Below are 26,801 nucleotides of genomic sequence, written 5' to 3'. Positions count from 1 at the left end.
AAAGGAATGAATACGAATATGTACATACAAATATATAAATGAGTGATGGCCGAACGGGATAGGCAAGATGTAATAGATGCACAGTATATACATATGAGATGAGTATTGTAGGGTATGAAAACATATAAAGCAACATTGTTTAAGGTGGCTAGTGATACATTACATCAGGATGGCAAGATGCAGTAGATGGTATAGAGTACAGTATATACATATGAGATGAGTAATGTTGGTTATTACATTTACATTTAAGTCATTTAGCAGACGCTCTTATCCAGAGCGACTTACAAAATGGTGCATTCACCTTATGATATCCAGTGGAACAACCACTTTACAATAGTGCATCTAAATATTTTAAGGGGGGGGGGAGAAGGATTACTTTATCCTATCCTAGGTATTCCTTAAAGAGGTGGGGTTTCAGGTGTCTCCGGAAGGTGGTGATTGACTCCGCTGTCCTGGCGCCGTGAGGGAGCTTGTTCCACCATTGGGGTGCCAGAGCAGCGAACAGTTTTGACTGGGCTGAGCGGGAACTGTGCTTCCTCAGAGGTAGGGAGGCGAGCCGGCCAGAGGTGGATGAACGGAGTGCCCTTGTTTGGGTGTAGGGCCTGATCAGAGCCTGAAGGTATGGAGGTGCCGTTCCCTTCACAGCTCCGTAGGCAATCACCATGGTCTTGTAGCGGATGCGAGCTTCAACTGGAAGCCAGTGGAGAGAGCGGAGGAGCGGGGTGACGTGAGAGAACTTGGGAAGGTTGAACACCAGACGGGCTGCGGCGTTCTGGATGAGTTGTAGGGGTTTAATGGCACAGGCAGGGAGCCCCGCCAACAGCGAGTTGCAGTAATCCAGACGGGAGATGACAAGTGCCCGGATTAGGACCTGCGCCGTTTCCTGTGTGAGGCAGGGTCGTACTCTGCGAATGTTGTAGAGCATGAACCTACAGGATCGGGTACAGTTACGTATTTTATTTTATATTACACTTATGTATCATTCCAATGATTTGATGATTGACAGTCCACTGTAGTGGGTCATGTGACATGTCCTGAGTCTAATTTTTTTCTCACTTTTTTCATTGTTCCTCTCTAATGAAGGACTGATTTAGACCTGGGATACCAGGTGTGCGCAATCAATTATCAGGTAGAGCAGAAAACCAGCAGGCCCCGGACCTCGTAGGGTAAGAGTTAAGTACCCCTGCTCTATAACATGCCACCGATCACTACAAGATTCAGTGCCTATGAGAATAGACGACATAACCACATGGGCAGTCAGTCCGATGAAATTTGCGGTTCATGACCAATTATCTATACAGTGGTCATGACCAATGGAGAACAGTTTTTAGTTTTGCCTACGTCAGGATCTGGCCATTTGTGATGAGCCTATAAGGTACATCAATAACAAGGTATTATATTTTTTAAAAGAGCTCTGTCAGTTGACCAATAGCATATGACATGTCCTTTGAAACTCGCTGATGCACAACCAAGGGTAAAGACCAAGGCCCTGTTTCCCAAAATCATATTTTGTTCATCGTTAGAACCATATGATCCGATGGCTCTTACGATGAACTTAGCCTTAAGATCCTTTTGGAAAATCGAGCCCTGGGCCTCGTTTCCCAGAGCCTTCGTATAGTGTTAAAATCATCGTTAGAACCATTTTAGTAGTCGAGGTGTTTCCCATAGCCTTCGTTACTAACGTGATATAATTCTACAACCATTTATAAGAGTTTAGTGTAAATGGTCATACAATGATACATGTTTTATTTGGGTAATATATAGGATCAAATGTGATATTTAAAAATGTCGTTGTAACATCCCAAGCTGAATCTTATCCGGTACAAATTGGGAACACTGGAAACGCCAAAACATTGCCACATGTCAGCGGAACATTTCCATGTGTAATCCCTAAAACATCAAGACACAGGGTGACATCTAGACATGGAATCATAATATACAAAACAGAAACACATCATACAGTTAAACAAAACAAAAACAAAACAGATCAGGACGTAACACAGAAGTCTAAACATTGTGATGCAGTGTGCAAATCAAATCAAATCAACATTACATGACGAAAATGGTTTGTTTGGAGATTATGGTGTTATTTATTTTCATTCATAAAAACGAGTCTGCGAAATATATAGGCCTAGACTACGTTTCACGTGAAATGTGGGCTATTAAAGGCTCTGCAGTGGTTGCAAAGGACGTTTTCAAGGAAGTCAGTTTGTGTTTATACTGGATCTTCCGCCCTTTACCTACCGTCAACAAATCATGTCAATGGGGAGCTATATGGAGCCACCGCATTGTTACAAAATTTGGGCGGCGCACAGTGATGCGGCACAGAGCTACATTCGGCCTCTGCATGCTTCCAGAGGCTCCGCGATTGCGTCACACCATCCATACGACGCATCTGACCACGTTTTCAGATCAAGCATAAAATGACTTTTAGTGGTGTTTGATTATGACGCAGGCTGCATCTATTTTAACACCATGGAACTGGACAGCTCCCCCAAAGGAATCGTGAAAAAGCAAACATTGCCCAAACAACAACGCACTTAGCTGACGCTCTTACAGGTTAACTCAGCGTGCTTGCTTGGGAAACTATTAAAAAGTTCTACGACCATGAAATGCTTAATGCGGCAATCAGCAGTATAGCAACAATAACAAAGCGGACTCCTCACCTTTGGTTTGGTAAAAAGCCGTGGGATGGGGCTGGAAAAATGCTACCACTCTCAAATTCATAGACAGAGCTATGGATGCCAGGACCATCCATGATATAAAATGATGGTTTTAACCATGTTTTGAGACTATATACGTTTGTTAATTTTGGGGGGTTTCTAAAGTTGGAGTAAAACAGGCTTATATTTTGGTTTCTGATGGGGTATGACAGTTGAACTAAGCTCATGATGATTTATAAGTTATATTCTTCAAGTCCAAAAAATTTATGTAGCGACTACTGATTGCCCCTTGAAGTTACATCAAAACTGCGAAACTAGGCCCTGACTGATCTATCGGTCTCTCTTGGACTGTCACCTTCAGTGTTCTCCAGACAGTCCCGCGGAAAATTGCCTCCCACTTTGAAAACCAAATTGGCAATGAAGTAGGCTACGCAATGGTTTACAATGGTTATTTGTCCAATTATGTAGGCTATATGCCGTTGCTCGCCATATAAGATGGATAAAAGTAGCCTATGCCTACAAGTGGATATCGATCAACCTGAAACGGACTTTACTCTGCCACTCTGAGCTGCTATTTCACTGACGACCAGCAACAATTTTCTAGAATTCCTTGCTTCCCGAATTTCCAGCGATTTTACTATTGCCCCTATTCTGTGACGCAGATGGGCCCATATAGCCTATTGGGCCTAAACGTATATGATCAAATGCGTCGGATAAATTACTTCCCAACGATTTCACAAATTATGGTATTTTTTCAGTAGCCTATTGTGAGGGAAATGGTTCATAGAAATAGGCCTATAGGCTACTGCGATTGGACAATAGCCCACGATTCGGATTACGCTACAAATGAATAGGCCTACGATAGCATATATCTTATAATATAGTACGGGGTTTATGGAGTATTCCATGGTGTCCGTCTCTATAGCCTACCAGTATTGGCGGGCAATCTGAGATTCGACGTGAAGATCCGTGTCTGAGTGTTAGCAGGCAATGCGGAGGCTGGAGGGACAACGAAAAGTCAACAGCCTAACATAGCCTGAATAACTCACGCTGTATTCGTAGGTAGTTCGGAAATTACCATGTCTCAACTGGAGAGCTTTGTATCATGTAGCCTTCCGTCTGGGCTCGGAACAGCAGTCATGTTTCTCCTCCTCGGACAGTATGTGCTTGTATGTTCAGCAGTTACCACTGAATGGATGCATCTATAGTATTGCTAATTACAGTTGGCAGTCATTTTGTTTAAACTTGGTCAATTAAACCTACTGTATGGCAACCTTTCTGTCATTTATGGATTATGTCTTTCCATTACACCTCAAACCAAAAAAATGTAATGTTCAGAGACTGTAATAAACACCACATAGACTCCGTTTATCTAATCTTTATTAAAATCACATTTCGAAGTCATGTTTATGCAAATCATTAGGCACCCCTGGTGGTACACATGGTTAGGCACTAAAGCTATTTTAAATATTTTAAGCAGTAGAAAGTATTTTGAAATACCTTTTGAGGCAAGCATAAGCATTCAAATCTGAACATTTACCCCAAATCAATATAACAAATTCCCCAAACTAAAAATATGCTATTACAAAATAAACCACTAACATAATCAATAGTATAACATTTGTATTGTTTTGAAAAATGTGGATAATAACACACTGATATATTATACATGTGATCAGAAATCAGATGTAATAAATTGATTCACTTTAAATAGCTTCTACCCCAATCCATAACACTCCTGAACAGCTAATCAAATGGCTACCCAGACCACTGCCACTCTCTGCTTTCTTGTCTGTAGCTACCCCACTCTTATGATCATTGGCATTAGTCTTTCCTTACCCACAGCTCCCTTATTACCCACAGCTCTCTTATTCTTTCTTTCATCATGATCAGCATTAGTCATTCCCTCTGAAACGTTGATACGTTTGGGAAGTTCATGCTCTGTTGTCTTATCTGCAGCTCTCTTTCTCCAATTATTAGTATTTCCCTCTGAATGTCCACTGCTAGGTTGACAATCTGATTGCTTCAGAGAATCGATGGTGGGGTGCTGACTAGGGTAGGGGGTAGTTATAGAGCTACCTCTATCACAAGCTCCATAACTGGATTGAGCAATATCGTTTTGCCTAATTGGTAGATCCTCATGAGATGAATCAACATTGGTGTTTTGATTCCTTCCACCAGTAGACTTTGTGCCCTGACTGGTCCCTTTGTTTCTCAGAGTGTACCTCGTCGACAGATCAGGCACATTATCATGAGGTATGGATACATGTCTCAACCATGCATCGTTTGGTGACCCAAATCGCATTAAGTCACAAACCTCACCTGCCATTCCACTCCTATCCATTGGCTCATTCTTGTTAACATCGTGAGAGACAGACTGATAACTGGCAGTGTTGTCGTCAATGTCATCCTGTTTCAGATCAATTGGGTTTTTCATCTGGGAATGTCTCTCCCCTAAATATACTCTGGATTGTCTTGGGGCACCACACAAACTCATGTTTGGGCTCATAGTGTGCATAGGCATACTTAACTAAATTCCTGCGCTCTTGCTTAGCAATGACAGCGAAGATGAAGTAGTTGAGGGCACTTTCCTTCACATTGTACAGCTTGCCTTTGACAAGAGTCTGCTCTAGGAAGATGCGGACCAGTGGGGCCTGGTAGTGGGGAAACCCCAGAGTTCCCAGGCACTTCAGGATGCGGGTGATGCGCAGGTTGTTGTGTGTGTTTCTGCCATGGACAAAAACACAAGAACAACAAAAATACAAGGGTACTGTTAACCTCAAAAGCACTGTTATTCTCAGAATTAATTTGAAAACTGAAATCTTAGCTATTATGTATCGCAATCACTATCTAATAATAACAGTTAAATGATCAAATGAAGAAATTTCTAACCTTTCCAGGTTGTCAAATCTCTCACGCCAGTTATTCTCAAGTTTCACTTCCCCTGTTATGTCATTTGACAGCTCTATGCCGTAGAAGTCCAGCATGAGCTTGTAGGACATGACCAGCCTCTGCTTTGCTGTGCCATCTTCAAGGAAAGCCTGAGGAGGAAGGGGATTGTCATTCAGAATGATTATGAACACATATTTTCATTTGTTTCTAAGCCCCCAGTCAATAGATAATGTATGACATATGTAAATGCAGTATGCAGAGAACACTTTCCTTGCTCAAAGAAACTACTAGAAGTACCTCAATTTCCTTCTTGGTGAGTTCCTTGGCTTGATAATTCATTCCTGGTTCTTGAAGTGGGAACCACCTAAATATAATGTTTGTGTATTAAACAAATATTTTAAACAATTTAACTTAAAAATGTAAAGGAAACTGACCATTGGATGTATGAGTGAACTTCTTCCATTTTTGAATATTTCCTGTGCCATTTATTGTGAAAGTCCTCAATGAAGACACCTAATCAGAGCAAAGTTTACAGTTAAACATGTCCAAGTCTTGTCAAATAGAAAATGCGCTGACAGAAACAGTAAATAGATTACCATCAGGGGAGGAGGGTATTTGTCCACGGTAGAACTGTAAATTAGGCATATCATCCTGGGGGGGAAAGTCATGCAAATTCAGAAATGAGGATAATTCAGAGAGCTGTATTGAAACAGTACAATAATCACAGAGGAATTGGCCAGTAAAATTATGACTCAAATCGTCCCACTTTTCCATGTACCACATAAAGAGATGAGGACTTGCTTACTTGTTGTTGCCCGCCAAAGTACAAGTTTGATCCTTGCCCCTGTGGAAACAAGAACAAAGGTCTAAAGACTATGTACAAACTATTGACTGATTGATAGTCAGCAGCAGTAACATAATATAATTGAGGTGGATATATTTTATAGCATAAAGTGTGTAAGATTGTGTGAAGAGAATAATGACTTACTGGATAATCATGCCTGTACTTCTGCATATCCCTTGCTGCACTTCTGAATCTGTTAAACTTGTTTGACTGAAAACACATTCACTCCATGAGTTCACAAAATGGCAGATACTGGAAACACCTGACCTGAACAATACTGATACGCCCACGTGTCTGAGCTATATAAAGTAAAACAAACTTGGAGGGAAACTTTTACTAGCTGCTTATTAGTCATATCCATTTTAGACGGACGTAATAAAAACATAACAATTCTTAAACCCTTGACTAAAGCTTTGCATGGTGAGCGATAGCCTTACATTACTCAATACAACTACTCATCAATTTGAGACCCAATGTTGTACAAATGCAATAATGGTTAAATAAATATTTAGAAAGGAGGTCCCAAAACCCTGTCTCTCAATGTATAAGTACATAAAGTATAAGAACAAAGCATTTACTTGTTGCAACCAACCGGTATACTGGTTTATCTGCTCCTGAGGAAATACAACAGTGAGCATGTGGTACAAAGGACAATAGTGATTCATAGGCCTGACATTTCTCTGCAGATGTTGGCATATACAGTGCCTTCAGAAAGTATTCATACCCCTTGACTAATTCCACATTTTGTTGTGTTACAGCCTGAATTCAAAATGGATTACATTTATTTTTTTCCACGTCTACACACAATATACCCCATGACGACAAAGTAAAAATGTTTTTAGAAATGTTTGCAAATGTATTGAAAATGAAATACAGACATATCTAAATATTCAAACCCCTCAGTCAATCCAAGTTAGAATCACCTTTGGCAGCAATTACAGCTGTGTCTTTCTGGGTAAGTAAGAGCTTTGCACACCTGTATGGAATAATATTTGCACAATATTCTTTAAAAATGATTCAAGCTCTGTCATGTTGATCATTGCTAAACAGACATTTTCAAGTCTTGCCATAGATTTTCAAGACGATTTAAGTCAAAACTGTAACTAGTCCACTCAGCAACATTCAATGTCTCAGGAAAATTCAATGTCGTCTTGGTAAGCAACTCCAGTGTATATTTGGCCTTGTATTTTAGGTTATTGTCCTGCTGAAAGATTAATTTGTTTCACAGTGTCTGTTGGAAAGCAGACTGAACCATGTTTTCCTGTAGGATTTTGCCTGTGCTTAGCTCTATTCCGTTTCCCATCCTACAATCTCCCTCGTCTTTGCTGATGACAAGCATACCCATAACATGATGCAGCCACCACTATGCTTGAAAATATGAAGAGTGATGTGTTGTGTTGGATTTTCCCCAAACATAAAGCTTTGTATTCAGAACTTCAAGTAAATTTCTCTGGCATCTTTTTTTTCTCAGTTTTACTTTAGTCCCTTATTGCAAACACGATGCATATTTTTGAATATTTTTATTCTGTACAAGCTTCCTTCTTTTCACTCTGTCATTTACTTTCATTTTGTGACGTAACTGCAATGTTGATCCATCCTCAGTTTTCTCCTATCACAGCCATTAAACTCTAACTGTTTTATAGTCACCATTGGACTCTGTAAAATCCCTGAGCAGTTTCCTTCCTCTCTGGAAACTGAGTTCCGAAGGACGCCTACAGTGTGAAAGTATTCACCCACTTGCATTTTTACTATTTTGTTGCTTTACAACCTGGAATTAAAATAGTTTTTTGGGGGGGTTGTATCATTTGATTTACACAACATGCCTACCACTTTGAAGATGCAAATATTTTTATTGTGAAACAAAGACAAAAGCCAAAAAAACAGAAAACTATTCACCCCCCAAAGTCAATACTTTGTAGAGCCACCTTTTGCAGCAGTTACAGCTGCACGTTTCTTGGGGTATAAAGCTTGGCACATCTAGCCACTGGGATTTTTGCCCATTCTTCAAGGCAAAACTGCTCCAGCTCCTTCAAGTTTGATTGGTTCTGCTGGTGTACAACAATCTTTAAGTCATACCACAGATTCTCAATTGGTTTGAGGTCTGGGCTTTGACTAGGCCATTCCAAGACATTTAAATGTTTCCTCTTAAACCACATCGAGTGTTGCTTTAGCAGTATGCTTAGGCTCATTGTCCTGTTGGAAGGTGAACCTCTGTCCCAGTCTCAAATCTCTGGAAGACTGAAACAGGTTTCCCTCAATTATTTCCCTGTATTTAGCGGCATCCATCATTCCTTCAATTCTGACCAGTTTCCCAGTCCCTGCCGATGAAAAACATCCCCACAGCATGATGCTGCCACCACCATGCTTCACTGTGGGGATAGTGGTCTCGGGGTGATGAGAGGTGTTGGGTTTGCATCAGACATAGCATTTCCCTTGATGGCGAAAAAGCTACATTTTTAGTCTCATCTGACCAGAGTACCTTCTTCCATATGTTTGGGGAGTCTCCCACAAGCCTTTTGGCGAACACCAAACGTGTTTGCTTATTTATTTCTTTAAGCAATGGCTTTTTTCTGGCTACTCTTCCATAAAGCCCAGCTCTGTGGAGTGCGTTATAAAGATTATGTTAACATTATTTTACATTGTGGAATTTTGTTTTAAATGTAAATGTTTTTTGTGGAAATTAAATATGTCAGTTGTATTTTATGGTGCCAATAAGAGACGTTTGATGATGGGCTACAGTATTCTGAAACTCATCTGCTGAGAGACCTCACCAAAAACATTATCAGGGCCCAAGAGCCGGCATACGTACATGTTTGGTCCTTCTTTCACTTGTTTCTTCGCTTGGATGATCCTCCCATGTCGAGTCATACATGCAGTAGTATTCATTGGTGTCTTCAATATCAAATGACCTAAGTGACCTGAGAACCGGAACCTCCACTTTTCCACTGGGAATGGAATCAGAAGGCTCCACTACTACACTTCCTAGAGACTCCTGGCTCTCCACTTCTTCTCTGGGAAGGGAATCAGAAGGCTCCACTACTACACTTACTAGAGACACTTGACTCTCCACTTCATCTCTGGGAAGGGAATTCGGACTAGGATAACTTGGCATGATAAATCTCCAGATGCGTTCCAGCCAAGGCCAACAATTTGGTATGAACGACCTCCAGTGTAAGCCCATGTAGGCGAGAACTGGAACCAGTAATAAAGTGCGTTTGTGCATAAAAAACAAGATATTTAGTAGACAATTTAGCAGCCAATTTTAGCGCTGCTCGCAGACCTGTTCCTATTATCATTAGAAGCCCACTAACTCCGGAGCGGCGCACAAGATAACGATGTAGGACTACGCCGTAGCTTTTACAAAATGTTCCAAGGTAACAAATATTAGTTTTATGATTAACTAAACGACGAGAGCCACCACGATATCTTGCATTCGGATTCGAATAATATGTTGACATTTTCACTTTAGTCTCTTCCTCTGTCACTAGTTTCTTCCTATGTCACTAGTTTCTATACCCACCATAAGTCTTACGGAGTTGCAACATCGCAAGACTTCCGGGAACGCTTGCGAAACAGACCAAGCAGACCACACCGGGGTTTAAATGTGAAGTCAATGAGAGAATTTAAAAATTCTTCTTAGTTTTACATTTTCTCGAAATCTAAAGGTATAACCCTATAACCTAGATTTTAGTTCATGGGTCCATGTAATTTCTGTTCAATTATTGTTTCCTATCAGATAACAAGATACAAAAGAGTAAAAAAGGTCAAACCTAATTTATTTGATTTGAATCTGAAATCAAACAACACATTAACAGTTTTGTTTTTTTTATTGTCTGAATGAATTATTCAATAACGAGAAACGGAATAATTATTTGATTATTCAAATGTTGTGTTTTTAATTAACGGTTCTGGTTCGACCCCTGCACCATACGTTTTGGTCAATGAATAGTCGTGGTTTCTTGACAACACAGAAACTGATAAATGGGTCTTTCTTCGTGTTATTGATCGATACATGTAATCGAAATAAACAGATAAATGTTGTTTATATATATTTTTTAAAGTATCATTCCAATGATTTGATGATTGACAGTCCACTGTAGTGGGTTATGTGACATGTCCTGAGTCAAAAAAAATCTCACTTTTTTCATTGTTCCGCTCTAATGAGGGACTGATTTAGACCTGGGATACCAGGTGTGTGCAATCAATTATTAGGTAGAACAGAAAACCAGCAGGCCCCGGACCTCGTAGGGTAAGAGTTAAGTACCCCTGCTCTATAACATGCCACCGATCACTACAAGATTCAGCGCCTATGAGAATAGACAACATAACCACTTGGGCAGTCAGTCCGATGATATTTGCGGTTCATGACCAATTATCTATACAGTGGTCATGACCAATGGAGAACAGTTTTTAGTTTTGCCTACATCAGGATCTGGCTATTTGTGATGAGCCTATAAGGTACATCAATAATAAGGTATGATATAAAAAAAGAGAGAGCTTTGTCCACAGACCTATAGCATATGATACGTCCTTTGAAACTCTCTGATGTGCAATCATGGGTAAAGACCAGGGCCTTGATTCCCAAAATAATTTTGGTTCATCGTTAGAACCATAGGATCCTATGGTTCTTACGATGAACTTAGCTTTAACCCTAGGATGCATAGTAAACATGACGCCCCAATAATGCATATGACGGGTCAAAATGACCCGATAATGTAATATCTGTTTTTTTACTTATATGGGTCTAAAATATTATCCATTATGTGGAACATCATTATTTTGAGTGATGATTTGAACCTATCAATAATTATTTTAATGTTTTTAGTCACTCTTCACCAGTTTGATACACATTTCAATGATAACATATTATGAAAATTATAACAGCTGTTGAATATATTAGCATATTTTCATACAATCAATCTTACAATCAAAGTTTCACATTCAACCTTTTAGTGTGAATAACAAAATAAAACCACCTTAAGCATGTTTAATAATATTTCAGAACATTTATTTGAAAATCAAAAGTTCATCAGTATAAATGACAAAACTAACAATTGTGAATTTAGAAAACATGAACACTAAAAGGAACAGAGGTGTGTGTGTGTGTGTGTGTGTGTGTGTGTGTGATTGCTGACTTATGCTGTCTTAGACCATGCATTTGTTACAAACCACAAGCATGTGACTGTGCTCTTTGCAGATGGCTGTGTTGCACTGAGAACACCAGCAGCTGACTTTTCCATCCTTTGCGTTTTGGGCAGAGCTGGCACCTCTTCCTCTTCTGGCCCTGGCTGCTCTGAGTGGTGGTGGCATGGCTCTCTTTCATCACCCCACATCTTTCCATTGACTCAGTTCTTCTGTGGAGAAGGGAGAACCTTCCAGAAGGACAACCATCTCTGCATCACTCCAACAATCAGGCCTTTATGGTAGAGTGGCCAGACGTAAGACACTTCTCAGTAAAAGGCGCACGACAGCCCGCTTGGAATTTGCCAAAAGGCACCTAAAGGACTCTCAGACCATGAGAAACAAGAGTCTCTGGCCTGATGAAACCAAGACTGAACTCTTTGGATGGAATGCCAAGCGTCACGTCTGGAAGAAAGCTGCTCATCCAGTTCACTCCAGTAAGACCCCTTTTTACTCAATCTATTTGACTGCTTTTCACAGATGGGGAGGAGTCCCCCCCATCTGTAGAATCATCTAGGACAGCTGGACTACCAGGTGCCTCCATAACTCCAGCTTGACCCACAGGCACATAGTCTTTGTCATCTGAATTGGATACCTCAGATTCTGAGTAGGACGCACCAATGGCTTCCTCATCCAGCATCTGTAAAACCATTTTAGTTGTATATCTGGGGACATTCTTATGAGCCTCCTTATGAAACTCCTTTTACTCAATGAGTTAAAAAGGACAAATGAAAACGGTGATTAATGAACATTAAAAACAAGATATTTAATAAATATTTGATCAATTACTTGGATTTTATTATTGTAGAGCCCCCCAATTTGGAATATTCTGTGTGTCCATTACATGAAATCCAAATAAAAATCCATATAAATTACAGATTGTAATGCAACAAAATAGGAAAAACACTACGGGGGATGAATTATTTTGCAAGGCACTGTAATATGTAAGATTAAAACATGAAGAACGACCCATTTATAATTTTCTGTGTCGTCTGGAAGCAACAAAACAAACCGTACTGTGCATGGGTTGAACCAGAACCGATCATTAAAAACACATTTGAATAATCTAATCAATAGGCCCTACTGCTTTTCTCGTTATTTAATATTTTCTTTAGACAATAAAAACTAAAAACTAAACCGTTTAGGCCTTGTCAGGAATCCCGCTTCTTGAGTCTGTTTTCTGCCTGAGCTGACTGTTTTTTGTTTTGGAGTCTTTTGTCTGAGGTTCCTGAACGCACCCTGTCTGGTTGCCAGGCGACAAAGCTAGGCGGGAGAACTTTTGATTACCCGCACCTGCATCTCATCAACCATCTGCACACCTGGTCCTGATCATCACCTCTTCATAAGCCCTGACCTGACATCCATTCCCTGCCGGATCGTTAGCAACGAACAGTATGTTGTGCCAGCGTATCAGCCTCATGTTTCCTGAGTTTGTTTTGTTATTCTGTACTTGTTGCCGGTTACTCACTCCCGTTTACTCTGTCTACAGTCATTCTCCCGGAACATTCAATTCCCTTGCCTGGCCGTCGGTGGATTCAGTGATTTCATTGGATCAACCCATTCACTGTCATCAACTCACCTCCTCTGCCGTTCCGTCTCCTGGATTATTCAATTTACACATCAAGACTACCAATAAATACTCACCTTCATTTTACTCACCTTGTCCTGGTCTGCTTCTGGGTTCTGTCTTAGAGAAACGTGACAGGCATATGTGTTATTTGATTTCAGACTCAAAAAGTAGGCTACACCGATCCCAATGTCATAAGTAGTTGAACATGTTCTTACTCCAACCTCGTGAAGGTGACAAACTGACGTGTTTTCATTTTAGTCAAAAACAACTATATTTCAGAAATATGGACACTAAGCGCAAGACTCTAGACCATTACTTGGGCTTCTTCAAGTTTCATGCTTTCTGTTGCTTTCTCCTTCTTATGATAGACTCTACTTTGAGTACATTGCAAATACTGAGGATATCCATTTAAGTTGAAATTTCAATGTTGTCAATTATAAATAAACAACAATGTTCTGTGTAACTGCCTCGATTTGAATTGAGAACTAGACATACGAATACCATTTTAGAAATACAATGTAGGCCGTGATTGTAAATAAGAATTTGTTCTTAACTGACTTGCCTAGTTAAATAAAGGTTACATTAAAAAATGTAAAATATCGAAGGAGTGCCTTTCGTTTGACCGCCTGCACATGTGCGGTTTGGCGTGAGACAACCGTTAGACCCGATTACGTGTTTCTGCGCGTGAGCTTAGCTAGTCAACGTCGATATGACATCTGATAGGTGATTTCTATGTGCAAAGCATTTTCTGTTTTCTGCCTATCTTGATATTGTACTGTCTTTCTTTGGTCATAAACCCCTATAACACCGGCCATTTCTACAATTTAGAGCTCTCAACCCAAATTGCAACCTTTTCCCAACCCCTTCAAATAAAATAAAACATGTAGGCTATTCAGTAGGCTATTCATAGTTGTACGCATTGGTTGTACCTGATCCCAACACTTTCTCACTAAAGCATGGCCTACTTACCAGAAGTCCACTAGTATGCTCTGATAATACAATTATTTTCAATGTGAGCAAATAGGCTATGGCTCTGGGCCGTTAACTCACTGTAATCCTCATAGCCTAGGCAAAAAAATATATTTGTAAAAACACATAGATGTGTAAGCAAAAAATGCAGAAGTTGGTCATATGCAGAAATGTGTTTTATTGCCTTTTGAATGTTCTGTAACTTTAGTATTCTAGTCATGGAAGCATCATGCAAAATACACTACATGTCCAAAAGTATGTCGAACATCTCATTCCAAAATCATGGGCATAAATATGGAGTTGGTCCCCCCTTTGCTGCTATAACAGCCTCCACTCTTCTGGGAAGGCATTCCAGCAGATGTTGGAACATTGCTCCTGGGACTTGCTTTCATTCAGCCACAAGAGGATTAGTGACGTTGGGAACTGATTTTGGGTGATTAGGCCTGGCTCGCGGTCGGCTTTCCAATTCATCCCAAAGGTGTTTGATGGGGTTGAGGTCAGGGCTCTGTGCAGGCCAGTCAAGTTTTGGTACTCAGGTAGTGAGTGTTGCAACTGAGGACAGACGATTTTTACGTGCTATGCGCTTCAGCACTCGACGGTCCTGTTTTGTCAGGTAGTGATTGTCAAACAAATAACTGCTGGTCTCACTGTAATTGACCATTATTTAACATAAACACATTTAGCACCTCCTGCCTTCCATGTCTACAAACCACTTATGCAGACCTTTGGAACATCTACATTTTAAAAAGTCTAATAAATTCTATTTAATATAGCCTACACCATCACAATAAATCCATTATTTATTTTAAACAGGTCTAAAGAAACATATGAAGAAAATGTAATCTGTTTCAGAAGAACAGAATAGCATACTGTAGCGGTTTCAGGGGTTGTGTTGTGGATGGACGTTATGTGCCTGCGAGGTTTCTTTGCTGTCCATGGTCCTGGCAGCCAAAAAACAATGTTAAGTATTCCCCAGAGGCTGACACTGACACTCAGGTGACTGCAGCAGAGACTACAGCAGAACAGCCACAACTGTCTCCAGTTGTAATCAGATCCAAACTGCAGACAGGTGAAACCAATCAGTTCCTCTACTTAACCGCGCCCTGGGTTTTCTTTCTTGATCTTTCCTTTAACCCTGGCAGGTGAAGGAGTTGGAGGCTATTGGAGAGACAGAACATCCGGTGGAGGAGGAGGTTTTAAAGAAGATTTTGAAATCAACAAGGTTGAACCCCCAAAGACCAAGATTGGAGGACCTTCCACTGGTGATGAAGTGTTTACTATATTTGTTTTTGGGTTTTGTATATCAAAAATGCTAACGAAGCCTGATAGTAATAAACCGGTTTAACCCTTCACTTGGACTGGTGCTGCGTTTGTATGTGTAAACTCTGCCTTACAAAGAACCCGGTGCTGAAACCGCCACATTGGTGGAGAATGGGTTAAGGACAGACAACCATGGAAGATCTGTTGAAGCAATTAGTTACTTCTAATAACATGCAACAAGAAGCCAATTGTCAGCAAGCGGAAACCAATCGCTTGTTATTGGAGCAACAAAGGAAGTGTCAACTGCAGATGAATATGGACATGCAAAAGTTAACTGCTGAAATCACTGCAGTGAAAATTGCTCAACAGACCGCTGGTCTACCCATCGTGGGTTCTCGGTATCTGCAGAAAATGATGGCGAGACTTTCCTAAAGAAATGTGAGCGCACGGCAGAACGAGAGGCATGGCACAGATAAAATGGGCAGGAATACTGGCTCCATTTCTTTGTGGGGAAGCACAATAGGTGTGGTCTGATCTGGAAGCAACAGAAGCCAATGACTATGACACACTGAAGGAAATATTAGCATGGTTGGGAGTCACTGTCTCTGAGGGTACAGCAGTTTTTTTTTCTTGGATGTATCAACCTGACAAGACACCCAGGTCACAGATGTTTGACCTGGTCCACCTAGCAAAAAAATGTCTAGAGCCCACAACATTCAGTACTGGGCAGACAGTACATCCATTAGCTGTTATTGTGAGTGTAACGAAATGCTTGTGCTTCTAGTTCCGACAGTGCAGCAATATCTAACAAGTAATATCTAACAAATACCTAATACACACAAATCTAAGTAAAGGATTAAGAATTTATGGATTCCTGCCGTAAACCCTGGACCATTACTCCTGATCATCACAGCTAGCTAGCTGCCACCGAGTCACCCAGCCCCGAAGCTAGCCTGGAGCCAGGCCCACCTCCCGGCCTACTCTGTGATCACTCGGCTACTCAGCCGATGCCTCCCGGGCTCTACCCCAACATGGCTAGAATCCACTACTCCACCAGATCCTTGCCGTAAGCTCTGGACCTTTGCATCGGATCATCCCTGCTAGCTAGCTGCTACTGAGTGACTATAGTGGCTAACTCCCCCGCCCCGAAGCTAGCACCAGTTAGCCGCGAGCCAGGCGAATCTCCCGGCTAGCAAACAAAATTACTACAACTACAATACCTCTTTCACCATCTGGCCCGGACCCTTTGTCACCACGGCGCCCCGCCGTACCACCACGACTGGTCCGCCGACCTAACTCCATCCTCTGTACCCTCCATCGGCCTTTGCCGAATGTCGGGGCAGACGCTTCTACTTACCCCGGTTTGCTAACTTTAAACACCGTGTCTCCCGCGTGCTAGTGTAGTAATGACTACCCCGCGGCTTCCCTGTTCCATCTATTGCTGTTCACTGGACCCTATTATCACTTGGCTACATAGCTGATGCCTGCTGGACTGTTCATTAATCACGGTACTCCATTTTGTTTATCTGTCGGCCCTAGCCCCGAACTCAGACCCTGTGTGTAGTTAACCGACCCTCTCTGCCCATTCATCGCCATTTTACCTGTTGTTGTCTTAGCTGATTAGCTGTTGTTGTCTTACCCGTTGTTGACTTAGCTAGCTCTCCCAATCAACACCTGTGATTTCTTTATGCCTCACTTTGTCTCTCTCAAATGTCAATATGCCTTGTACACTGTTGTTTAGGATAGTTATCATTGTTTTAGTTTACTGCGGAGCCCCTAGTCCCACTCAACATGCCTCAGATACCTACTTTGTCCCACACATGCAGTGACCTCACTCAGCATAACTAGCCTGCCCAGAGATGCAACCTCTCTTATCACTCGGTGCCTGGGTTTACCTCCACTGTACCCGCACCCCACCATATCCCTGTCTGTACATTATGCCCTGAATCTTTTCTACCATGCCCAGAAATCTGCTCCTTTTATTCTCTGTCTCCAACGCACTAGATGACCAGTTTTGATAGCCTTTAGCCTAAGGTGACCAGATTTCTGAAATTAAAACATTTCCAGTTCGACGGTCAATATATAATTAAAATATCACATTTTATTTTCTATGAAATAAAAATGGGGGACAATTCCGGTTTCATGTATTTAGTCTAACAGGCACACTGTGATAGAGAAAACAACTATATTACAGAAACACTACAGACAAGACAGAACTGTCTTACCTGAACAGCCATTCAGTGGTCCTGGTAGAATAAGAGCAGAAGAGAACATGAGCAAAATTTAAAAAACAGACAATAGTATATGTGAAATACAATAAGCATGGCCTTGATGGTAGGAGCAGTGAACCTATTTCTTGCTGCTGTCCATATATCATTCATTTGGGAGAACACTCTCTCGACTGGTGCATTACTTCCAGGTAAGCACATGACAACAGACGCTAATCTAGCCAGGTTAGTGTGTGGGATGTCATTCTCTTTGAAGTGGGTAACCACCATGCTCCATCTCTGACTAAGCGTTGTCTCCGATGTTTTCCATTCTTCAAGCGATCCCCCCTTTAGGAACTCTTGCAGGCCAATAACCTTGTCACACAATGCATCCTCATTGATGGTCACATTGGGGCATTTTTCCTGCAGTGTGCCTGCTGCATTCTGGATCTCTTCACGCTGAGGTTGCCTTTTTAAAAGGAGACAATGTAAATCTTTTAGATTATCTGTGTACTTTCCCCATGCTTGCAAGTAGTTCACAGCTATAGTGAAGAATGATTGGGATGTTTTGAGAAAGCTCTCTTTAGACGGCTCCATTTTCCTCTAGCTCTCTCAGAAGTCCTCTGACCAAAACTGGAATGAAGTTGTCATCACGTCTTGCAGTCAATTTTGCCTCACCGTTTCTCAGAATTGCAGCGGACTCCACCTCACAGTGGTTGGGGCCTTCAAGCATCTTGATCGTGTCACTGAATACGGTCAAGTTTCCATGGATAATGGCCAGCCAAAGTTCAGTCAGTGGATCTTCGAACATTGTTCACAGGACAACAGGGCATTTGTCTTCAGTAAGAAAAAAGAATTTCAATGACACATTTTCAGCACTCTTTCTAGAGCAGGGAGCATGGACATCCAGCGAACATTGCTGTGTCCTAAAATGTTATGGTACTCCTGGCCAACAAACTCACAAAAGCCCTTCAGTCTTTCTACTCTGACGGTGAAAATATGAACATATCCAAATATCTTTGTGATAAAATAATTGATCTGTTTAAGGTTTTGACTAAAGTATTCCATTCGGAAACCATATAACTTTGTGAAATATATTAGAATTATAAGGCTATAATGTGTTAAAGACTATAATCCAATACTGTGTGTGAGTAGACTTTGTAAGACTAGGACACTGTTACTATTTCAAAATGAGCAGGGCATAGTTGATAAGACGACCTTGTGAAAGTAACAAGAAAAGGGACCTCCCTGAGTTAGGGAGGGGAACAACTGCCCGAAAACGGCTAGGCGGGCAGAAGATTAGGAGACAGGTTGCAGAAGTGTGATAAAGAATGTATGTGTCCTGTGGAAAAATACAGCCGCCTAAAGCGGGGTAGAGTTCTCTACTGATGTGAGATCATTTGTGTCTGTGTGTGTGTGTGTGTGTGTGTACATATAAAAAGACTGTGTCCTCATTTTTAGGCAGAGTTCTCATGAATAAACATTGTTGACTATTGTAAGCTGGGCCTCTGTCTGTGTCATTTAACCAGAATCTTATAAACTCTGGGGTGCAGACTGAGTAGTTTAATTGAAGTTCAGTTTATGAACATTGGGAACAGAATTCTCCTAACACTTTGTGAGCAGGTACTCAACATCAATGGGAATCATATCCAAAGCTGTTCTGGCCGTGTTATGAATGATGTGGGCAGGACAACCTAAGCCAATCACCTCCCGCTGCAGAGCATTTTTAACTTTGGTATGGACATTGACCCTCCGCAGCCTATTCAGTCCTCCAAAGTTGGTATTTGTTGTCGGCAGAGAATGTTTTCCAGGTTACATTTTTGGATGACCACCAGGACCTCAGCTGCAATTTCCTCTGCTGTTTCTCCGTTCAAATCAACAAAATCAAGCAGTTTTGATTCCACAGATGTGCTGCCATCATATATCTGACTACTATTGGCAGCAGCTTTACATGTCCATGATTGGACGCATCAATGGACAGGGACACAAATTCAACCTGGTCTAGGTCCTGTGTTAGCAAAGTAGTGTTGCTAACACGTTACTTACTATGGCATCACATTTTGTCCTAGCACATGTTGCTAACACCTTACTCACTATGGGGTCACATTTTGTCCTAGCACATGTAAACATTGGTTCATAAAGCTTCCGTGTCAGTTGTGCTGTGCAGTCCATAGATCTGTAACTATGATTGTGTCGGATAGTGTGGTATGCAAAGACACCCTCCTGCACAGCTAAACCATATTCTTCTTGGGAAGGCTCTACCTTCTTGAAGAATGTGGTGACAGAGGGCATACCAACACGGGCAATCAGAGAGGCTTTATGCTTTTTCGTCTGCTGATGTTCTACCACTGCCGTTCTTCTCCGGCAGCCAATTGAAAGAGAGGAATTACAACGGGTGCAGTGAACCATTCTATCGTCTTGACCTGTGCGTATAAATGGCCATTCTCTCATGTTTTTCATAAAAAGTGCATTTCCATTTCTTGGAAAGAGTCATTGTATCTCCTCTGTCTGCTCTTCTTCACTCTCCTTGTGTCACTCTTCTTACTCTCTTAACATTTTCTTCTCCTCCAATCTTTCTCCTCTTTTCTTCACTCATCTTCCTTCTCTTTCTTCCTTTCCTTCTCTTCATCTTTCCACCTCACTCTTCTACTCTCTCCTTGCTTCACTCTTTTTACTCCCTGCATTTTTCCTCCTCCTTCCTCTCCAATCTGTAATAATTAGTATACTATTAGATAAAATACTTTGGTTAACAGATTCCCATTGCTTGCCTCATTTTTGTATTTTATCTCAAAACATTGTTTAGAATAATAAATTGGCAGGCTCTGTAATCATATCTTTACCTTTCCTCTATCTCCTTCACTCTTCTTCCTATCCAGTCTTCCTCCTCTCCTTCCTCTCCACTGCTAATGTTATCCATGAACATTTCTAAATATATTTTCACACTACGTATTATAATGCCAAACCATAAAAATTGTAATCTACAAAAATATTCTCATAAGTATTTCTGCATTAATTTAATATAATCATATTTTCAAAATAGCCCGTCCACTGCATGTTTACATGTGAACATTTTTTAACCTAGCTACCATAACAGTAGCTAGCTAACCTAGCTAGCTAACTTAGTCTTCATAGCTAATGTTAGCTAGCATAACTTATTTAAAACCTTATAGAGCAGATCATCTATCTATATAATAAATTGTGACATTATAACATCACTAGCTAGTCTCTCAAACGATTTTAACTTACCTGGCTTGAAAAGATGTTTGTGGTGATGTTGTGGATTCACTTGACACTTGCTAGCTTCTGGTCGAGTTTTCCACAGCAGTTTTCTCTAAAACTATCGCGAGCAAGTAGTTAGTAGAGGAAGAAGAGTGAATGAAGCTGCTATAGCGAGCAGCACCCTCTGTTGGCCTAAACAAGCACAACGCGATTGAGACGTCAACCGGTAGGCTCTGCTGCCCGGTCTTTCTTGCCAAGTAAAATATTTCACTTTGCGGTCTGTTTTTAACACACAGTTAAAAACGGGGACATTTCCGGGGACAGCTCCAGCCCAGGACATGCCACCAAAAATGGGGACTGTTCCCGGAAAACGGGGACGTCTGGTCACCCTACTTTAGCCGTACCCTCATCCTACTCCTCCTCTGTTCCTCGGGTGATGTGGATGTTAACCCAGGCCATGCGTGTCCCCAGGCACTCTCATTTGTTGACTTCTGTAACCAAAAAAGCCTTGGTTTCATGCATGTTAACATCAGAAGCCTCCTTCCTAAGTTTGTTTTTCTCACTGCTGGATAAGAGAATTATCTAATAAAGGTAAATGAATCAATAATCCATTATTAATTAGTAGTTATGTAGCATGGATAATGAATAATTAAAGTACTGAACGTTAGTCCCATAAGGTCTAGTAGAGACCCGGAAGGGAGAGAAATGTGTGTGTGTATGTGTGTGTGTGTGTGTGATTAGTAGGCCTAAGGGAACCGTAGACGTGTGTGTGTGAAGAGACCGGGAGTAGCCTTCAAGGTTCTCCTAATCTCGGGGGAAAGGAACAGGCAGCGCTGGATAGTGATTAACAGTGGTGGGAAGTCAGGGGAGAGATACTATTCACCTACTGTTTGTGTGGAGCTGTGTGCGTAAGTGGAGAGAGAGAATAAAATGAACTTCTTTGTTAATGTTGGGCAGAACTTTCTCTGAATAAACCATACAAACCTTTTGCAGAAAGCTGAGTCCTTGCCTAATTATTAACCCATTGTCTTACAAACCTTGGGAATTAGTCAAGGCTTATTGATTGTTAATTATTATCATTGGGATAGAATAATTCCTTTGACACTGCTTTAGCACACTCCGCCAACCCTGATGTCCTTGCCTTGTCTGAATCCTGGCTTAGGAAGGCCACCTAAGATTCTGAGATTTCCATACCCAACTACAACATTTTCCGTCAAGATAGAACTGCCAAAGGGGGAGGAGTTGCAATCTACTCCAGAGATAGCCTGCAGAGTTCTGTCATACTATCCAGGTCTGTGCCCAAACAGTTCAAGCTTCTAATTAAAAAGTGTAATCTCTCCAGAAATAAGTCTCTCACTGTTGCCGCCTGTTATAGACCCCCCTCAGCTCCCAGCTGTGCCCTGGACACCATATGTGAATTGATTGCCCCCATCTATCTTCAGAGGTAATTATGTTAGGTGACCTAAACTGGGATATGCTTAACACCCCGGCAGTCCCACAATCTAAGCTAGATGCCCTCAATCTCACACAAATTATCAAGGAACCAACCAGGTACAACCCTACATCTGTAAACATGGGCACCCTCATAGATATTATCCTGACCAACTTGCTCTCCAAATACACCTCTGCTGTTTTCAATCAGGATCTCAGCGATCACTGCCGCATTGCCTGCATCCGCTATGGGTCCATGGTCAAACGACCACCCCTCATCACTGTCAAACGCTCCCTAAAACACTTCAGCGAGCAGGCCTTTCTCATCGACTTGGAAGGATATTGACCTCATCCCATCAGTCGAGGATGCCTGGTCGTTCTTTAAAAGTAATTTCCTCACCATCTTAAATAAGCATGCCCCTTTCAAAAAATGTAGATCTAAGAACCGATATAGCCCTTGGTTCACTCCAGACATGACTGCCCTCGAACAACATAAAAACATCCTGTGGCGGACTGCACTAGCATCGAATAGTCCCCGCGATATGCAACTTTCAAGGAAGTCAGGAACCAATACACGCAGTCAGTCAGGAAAGCAAAGGCTAGCTTTTTCAAACAGAAATTTGCATCCTGTAGCTCTAACTCCAAAAAGTTTTGGGACACTGTAAAGTCCATGGAGAATAAGAGCACCTCCTCCCAGCTGCTCACTGTACTGAGGCTAGGTAACACTGTCACCACCGATAAATCCACGATAATTGAGAATTTCAATAAGCATTTCTCTACGGCTGGCCATGCTTTCCTCCTGGCTACCCCAACCCTGGCCAACAGCTCCGCACCCCCTGCAGCTATTTGTCCAGGCCTCTCCACCTTCTCTTTCACCCAAATGCAGATGTTCTGAAAGAGCTGCAAAAGCTGGACCCGTACAAATCAGCTAGGCTAGACAATCTGGACCCTCTCTTTCTCAAATTATCCATCGCCATTGTTGCAACCCCTATTACCAGGCTGTTCAACCTCTCTTTCGTATCGTCCGAGATCCCTAAAGATTGGAAAGCTGCCGCGGTCATCCCCCTCTTCAAAGGGGGTGACACTCTAGACCCAAACTGTTATAGACCTATATCCATCCTAAGTTGCCTTTCTAAAGGCTTCGAAAGCCAAGTTAATAAACAGATCACTGACCATTTCGAATCCCACCGTACCTTCTCCGCTGTGCAATCTGGTTTTCGAGCTGGTCACGGGTGCACCTCAGCCATGCTCAAAGTACTAAACGATATCATAACCGCCATCGATAAAAGAGAGGGCCTGTTGTCCAGACCTCTGGCAGTCTCTATGGGGGTACCACAGGGTTCAATTCTCGGGCCGACTCTTTTCTCTGTATATATCAACGATGTCGCTCTTGCTGCGGGTGATTCCCTGATCCACCTCTACGCAGATGACACTATTCTGTATACATCTGGCCCTTCTTTGGACACTGTGTTAACCAACCTCCAAACGAGCTTCAATGCCATACAACACTCCTTCCGTGGCCTCTAACTGCTCTTAAACGCTAGTAAAACCAAATGCATGCTTTTCAACCGTTCGCTGTATACACCCGCCCGCCCGACTAGCATCACTACTCTGGACGGTTCTGACTTAGAATATGTGGACAACTACAAATACCTAGGTGTCTGGTTAGACTGTAAACTCTCCTTCCAGACTCATATTAAACATCTCCAATCCAAAATTAAATCTAGAATCGGCTTCCTATTTAGCAACAAAGCCTCCTTCACTCACGCCGCCAAACATACCCTCGTAAAACTGACTATCCTACCGATCCTCGACTTTGGCGATGTCATTTACAAAATATCTTCCAATACTCTACTCAGCAAACTGGATGCAGTCTATCACAGTGCCATCCGTTTTGTTACCAAAGCCCCTTATACCACCTACCACTGCGACCTGTATGCTCTCGTCGGCTGGCCCTCGCTACATATTCATCGCCAGACCCACTGGCTCCAGGTCATCTATAAGTCTATGCTAGGTAAAGCTCCACCTTATCTCAGCTCACTGGTCACGATAACAACACCCACACATAGCACACGCTCCAGCAGGTATATTTCACTGGTTATCCCCAAAGCCAACACCTTCTTTGGCTGCCTTTCCTTCCAGTTCTCTGCTGCCAATGACTGGAACGAATTGCAAAAATTGCTGAAGCTGGAGACTTATATTTCCCTCACTAACTTTAAACATCAGCTAACCGATTGCTGCAGCTGTACATAGCCCATCTGTAAATAGCTCACCCACCCAATCTACCTACCTTATCCCCATTTTGCTTTTATTTACTTTTCTGCTCTTTTGCACACCAGTATTAGTCTACTTGCACATCACCATCTGCTCATCAATCACTCGTGTTAATTTGCTAAATTGTATTTACTTCGCTACTATGGCCTATTTTACCTTACCTCACACCATTTGCACACACTGTATATAGACTTTCCTTTTTATATTGTGTTATTGACTGTACTCTTGTTTATTCCATGTGTAAGTCTGTGTTGTTGTTTGTGTCGCGCTGCTTTGCTTTATCTTGGCCAGGTCGCAGTTGTAAATGAGAACTTGTTCTCAACTAGCTTACCTGGTTAAATAATGGTGAAATTAAAAAATTTAAAATAGAAAAGTTATCATGGGAGAAGAAGGGGAAGGAAATGACGAAGAGGCAGGATACCCATTGGGGATAAATGGGCCAGAAATAGTGGAAGAGGAGGAACAGGAAGCGCAGAGCGAAGGGCCTGGAAAATCTAATGCCAATGAGATTTTTCCCCTGTGTTAACACAGTAAAGGGGAAGGTTTGGTACTGCTCAGCTGGAAGGCACCACACTACAGAATGCCAAACAGAATGTCAAGGTAATAGATGGCATACCTGCAAATCCTGCTAATGTACTCACCTTTCCCCATGTTCCTCATGGAAAAAATCTCTTATACCAGGTCACGAAGTCCAATGACTTCACAGTGGAGCAGCTGTTGGCTCCAACCCCGTTTCGGCAGACAGTGCTGAACCTGGCCCATAGCCACTTGTTGGAAGGACATTTACGGAGAGAAAAAAAACAAAAATGGGTGTTACAACGCTTCTTCTGGCCGGGGGTGTATGTGGATGTGATACGGTATTGCCAGGGGTGTCCTGACTGTCAGAGAACCTCACCCCTTCCTGATTTACAAAATCCCTTAATCCCGTTGCAAGTGATAGACAAACAATTCGATAGAATTGCTATGGATTTATTGGATCATTACCACGGTTTGCAAAAGGTTTTCAACATATACTGGCCGTAGTGGATTATGCCACCAGGTATCCCAAGGCTATTCCTCTGCGTAGTGCCTACACCAAGAGCATCGCCAGAGAGCTGCTACAGATGCTCTCCAGGGTAGGTTTACCCTGAGAGATCCTGACAGATCAAGGCAATGGGTGGCTATTTGAAGAATCTCAAATGTAAAATATATTTTGATTTGTTTAACACTTTTTTGGTTACTACATGATTCCATATGTGTTATTTCATAGTTTTGATGTCTTCACTATTATTCTACAATGTGAAAAAATTGTTTAAAAAAAATAATGACTTCAATGAGTAGGTATTCAAAAAAAAAGTGTATATACAGTACCAGTCAAAAGTTTGGACACAGCTACTCATACAGGACTGTTTTGCTAGCACAGACTGGAATATGTTCTGGGATTCATCTTATGGCATGAAGGAGTATACCACCTCAGTCACCGGCTTCATCAATAAGTGCTTCGACGACGTCGTCCCCACTGTGACCGTATGTACATATCCCAACCAGAAGCCATGGATTACAGGCAACATCTGCACCGAGCTAAAGGCTAGAGCTGCCACTTTCAAGGAGTGGGACACTAATCCAGATGCTTATAAGAAATCACGCTATGCCCTCAGATGAACCATAAAACAGGCAAAGCATCAATACAAGACTAAGACTGAATTTTACTACACTGGCTCTGATGCTCGTCAGATGTGGCAGGGCTTGAAAACTATTACGAACTACAAATGGAAACCCAGCCGCAAGCTGCCCAGTGACGCGAGCTTACCAGACGAGCTAAATGCCTTTTATGCTCATTTCGAGACAAGCAACACTGAAGCATGCATGAGAGCACCAGCTATTCCGGGCGACTGTGATCACGCTCTCCATAGCCAATGTGAGCAAGACCTTTAAACAGGTCAACATTCACAAGGCCGCGGGGCCAGACTGATTACCAGGATGTGTACTCAGTGCATGTGCGGACCAACTGGCAAGTGTTTTCACTGACATTTTTAACCACTCCCTGGCCAAATCTGTAATACCTACATGTTTCAAACAGACCACTACAGTCCCTGTGGCCAAGAAAGCAAAGGTAACCTGCCTAAATGATTACCGCCCCGTAGCACTCACATCGGTAGCCAGGAAGTGCTTTGAAAGGCTGGTCATGGCTCACATGACCATCATGCCAGAAACACTAGACCCACTCCAATTCGCATACCGCCACAACAGATCCACAGATGACGCAATCTCAATCGCACTCCACACTGCCCTTTCCCACTTGGACAAAAGGA

At 41.9% G+C, this 26,801-nt stretch overlaps 1 protein-coding gene and 2 long non-coding RNA genes across 3 annotated transcripts; 2 read left to right on the top strand and 1 right to left on the bottom strand.

Annotated features, from left to right (window-relative positions):
- The first annotated feature begins 859 nt into the window (after positions 1-859).
- Positions 860-1,554, top strand: LOC106596907 (uncharacterized). The gene is made up of 2 exons (XR_001326791.2): positions 860-941; positions 1,084-1,554. It is a non-coding gene; the product is annotated as an uncharacterized lncRNA (long non-coding RNA).
- Positions 1,555-4,026: 2,472 nt separating this feature from the next.
- LOC106582910 (opioid growth factor receptor) lies at positions 4,027-9,920 on the bottom strand. Its single transcript, XM_014166533.2, has 8 exons — positions 9,209-9,920; positions 6,544-6,609; positions 6,361-6,399; positions 6,152-6,206; positions 5,990-6,068; positions 5,853-5,919; positions 5,556-5,704; positions 4,027-5,390 (listed from the first exon to the last, which is right to left on the bottom strand). Exons 1-8 carry the CDS (start codon positions 9,620-9,622, stop codon positions 5,084-5,086), a joined length of 1,176 nt encoding a protein of 391 aa, XP_014022008.2. The 5' UTR covers positions 9,623-9,920; the 3' UTR covers positions 4,027-5,083.
- A 267-nt stretch (positions 9,921-10,187) lies between these two features.
- On the top strand, positions 10,188-13,613 carry LOC123729712 (uncharacterized). The gene is made up of 2 exons (XR_006761414.1): positions 10,188-12,972; positions 13,070-13,613. It is a non-coding gene; the product is annotated as an uncharacterized lncRNA (long non-coding RNA).
- Positions 13,614-26,801: the final 13,188 nt, after the last annotated feature.

Source organism: Salmo salar, chromosome ssa22 (assembly GCF_905237065.1).
Source record: "Salmo salar chromosome ssa22, Ssal_v3.1, whole genome shotgun sequence".
Taxonomy (NCBI): Eukaryota; Metazoa; Chordata; class Actinopteri; order Salmoniformes; family Salmonidae; genus Salmo; species Salmo salar.
The sequence above is the reverse complement of the archived record's forward strand: the minus strand, read 5'-3'. Positions and strand labels throughout refer to the sequence as shown.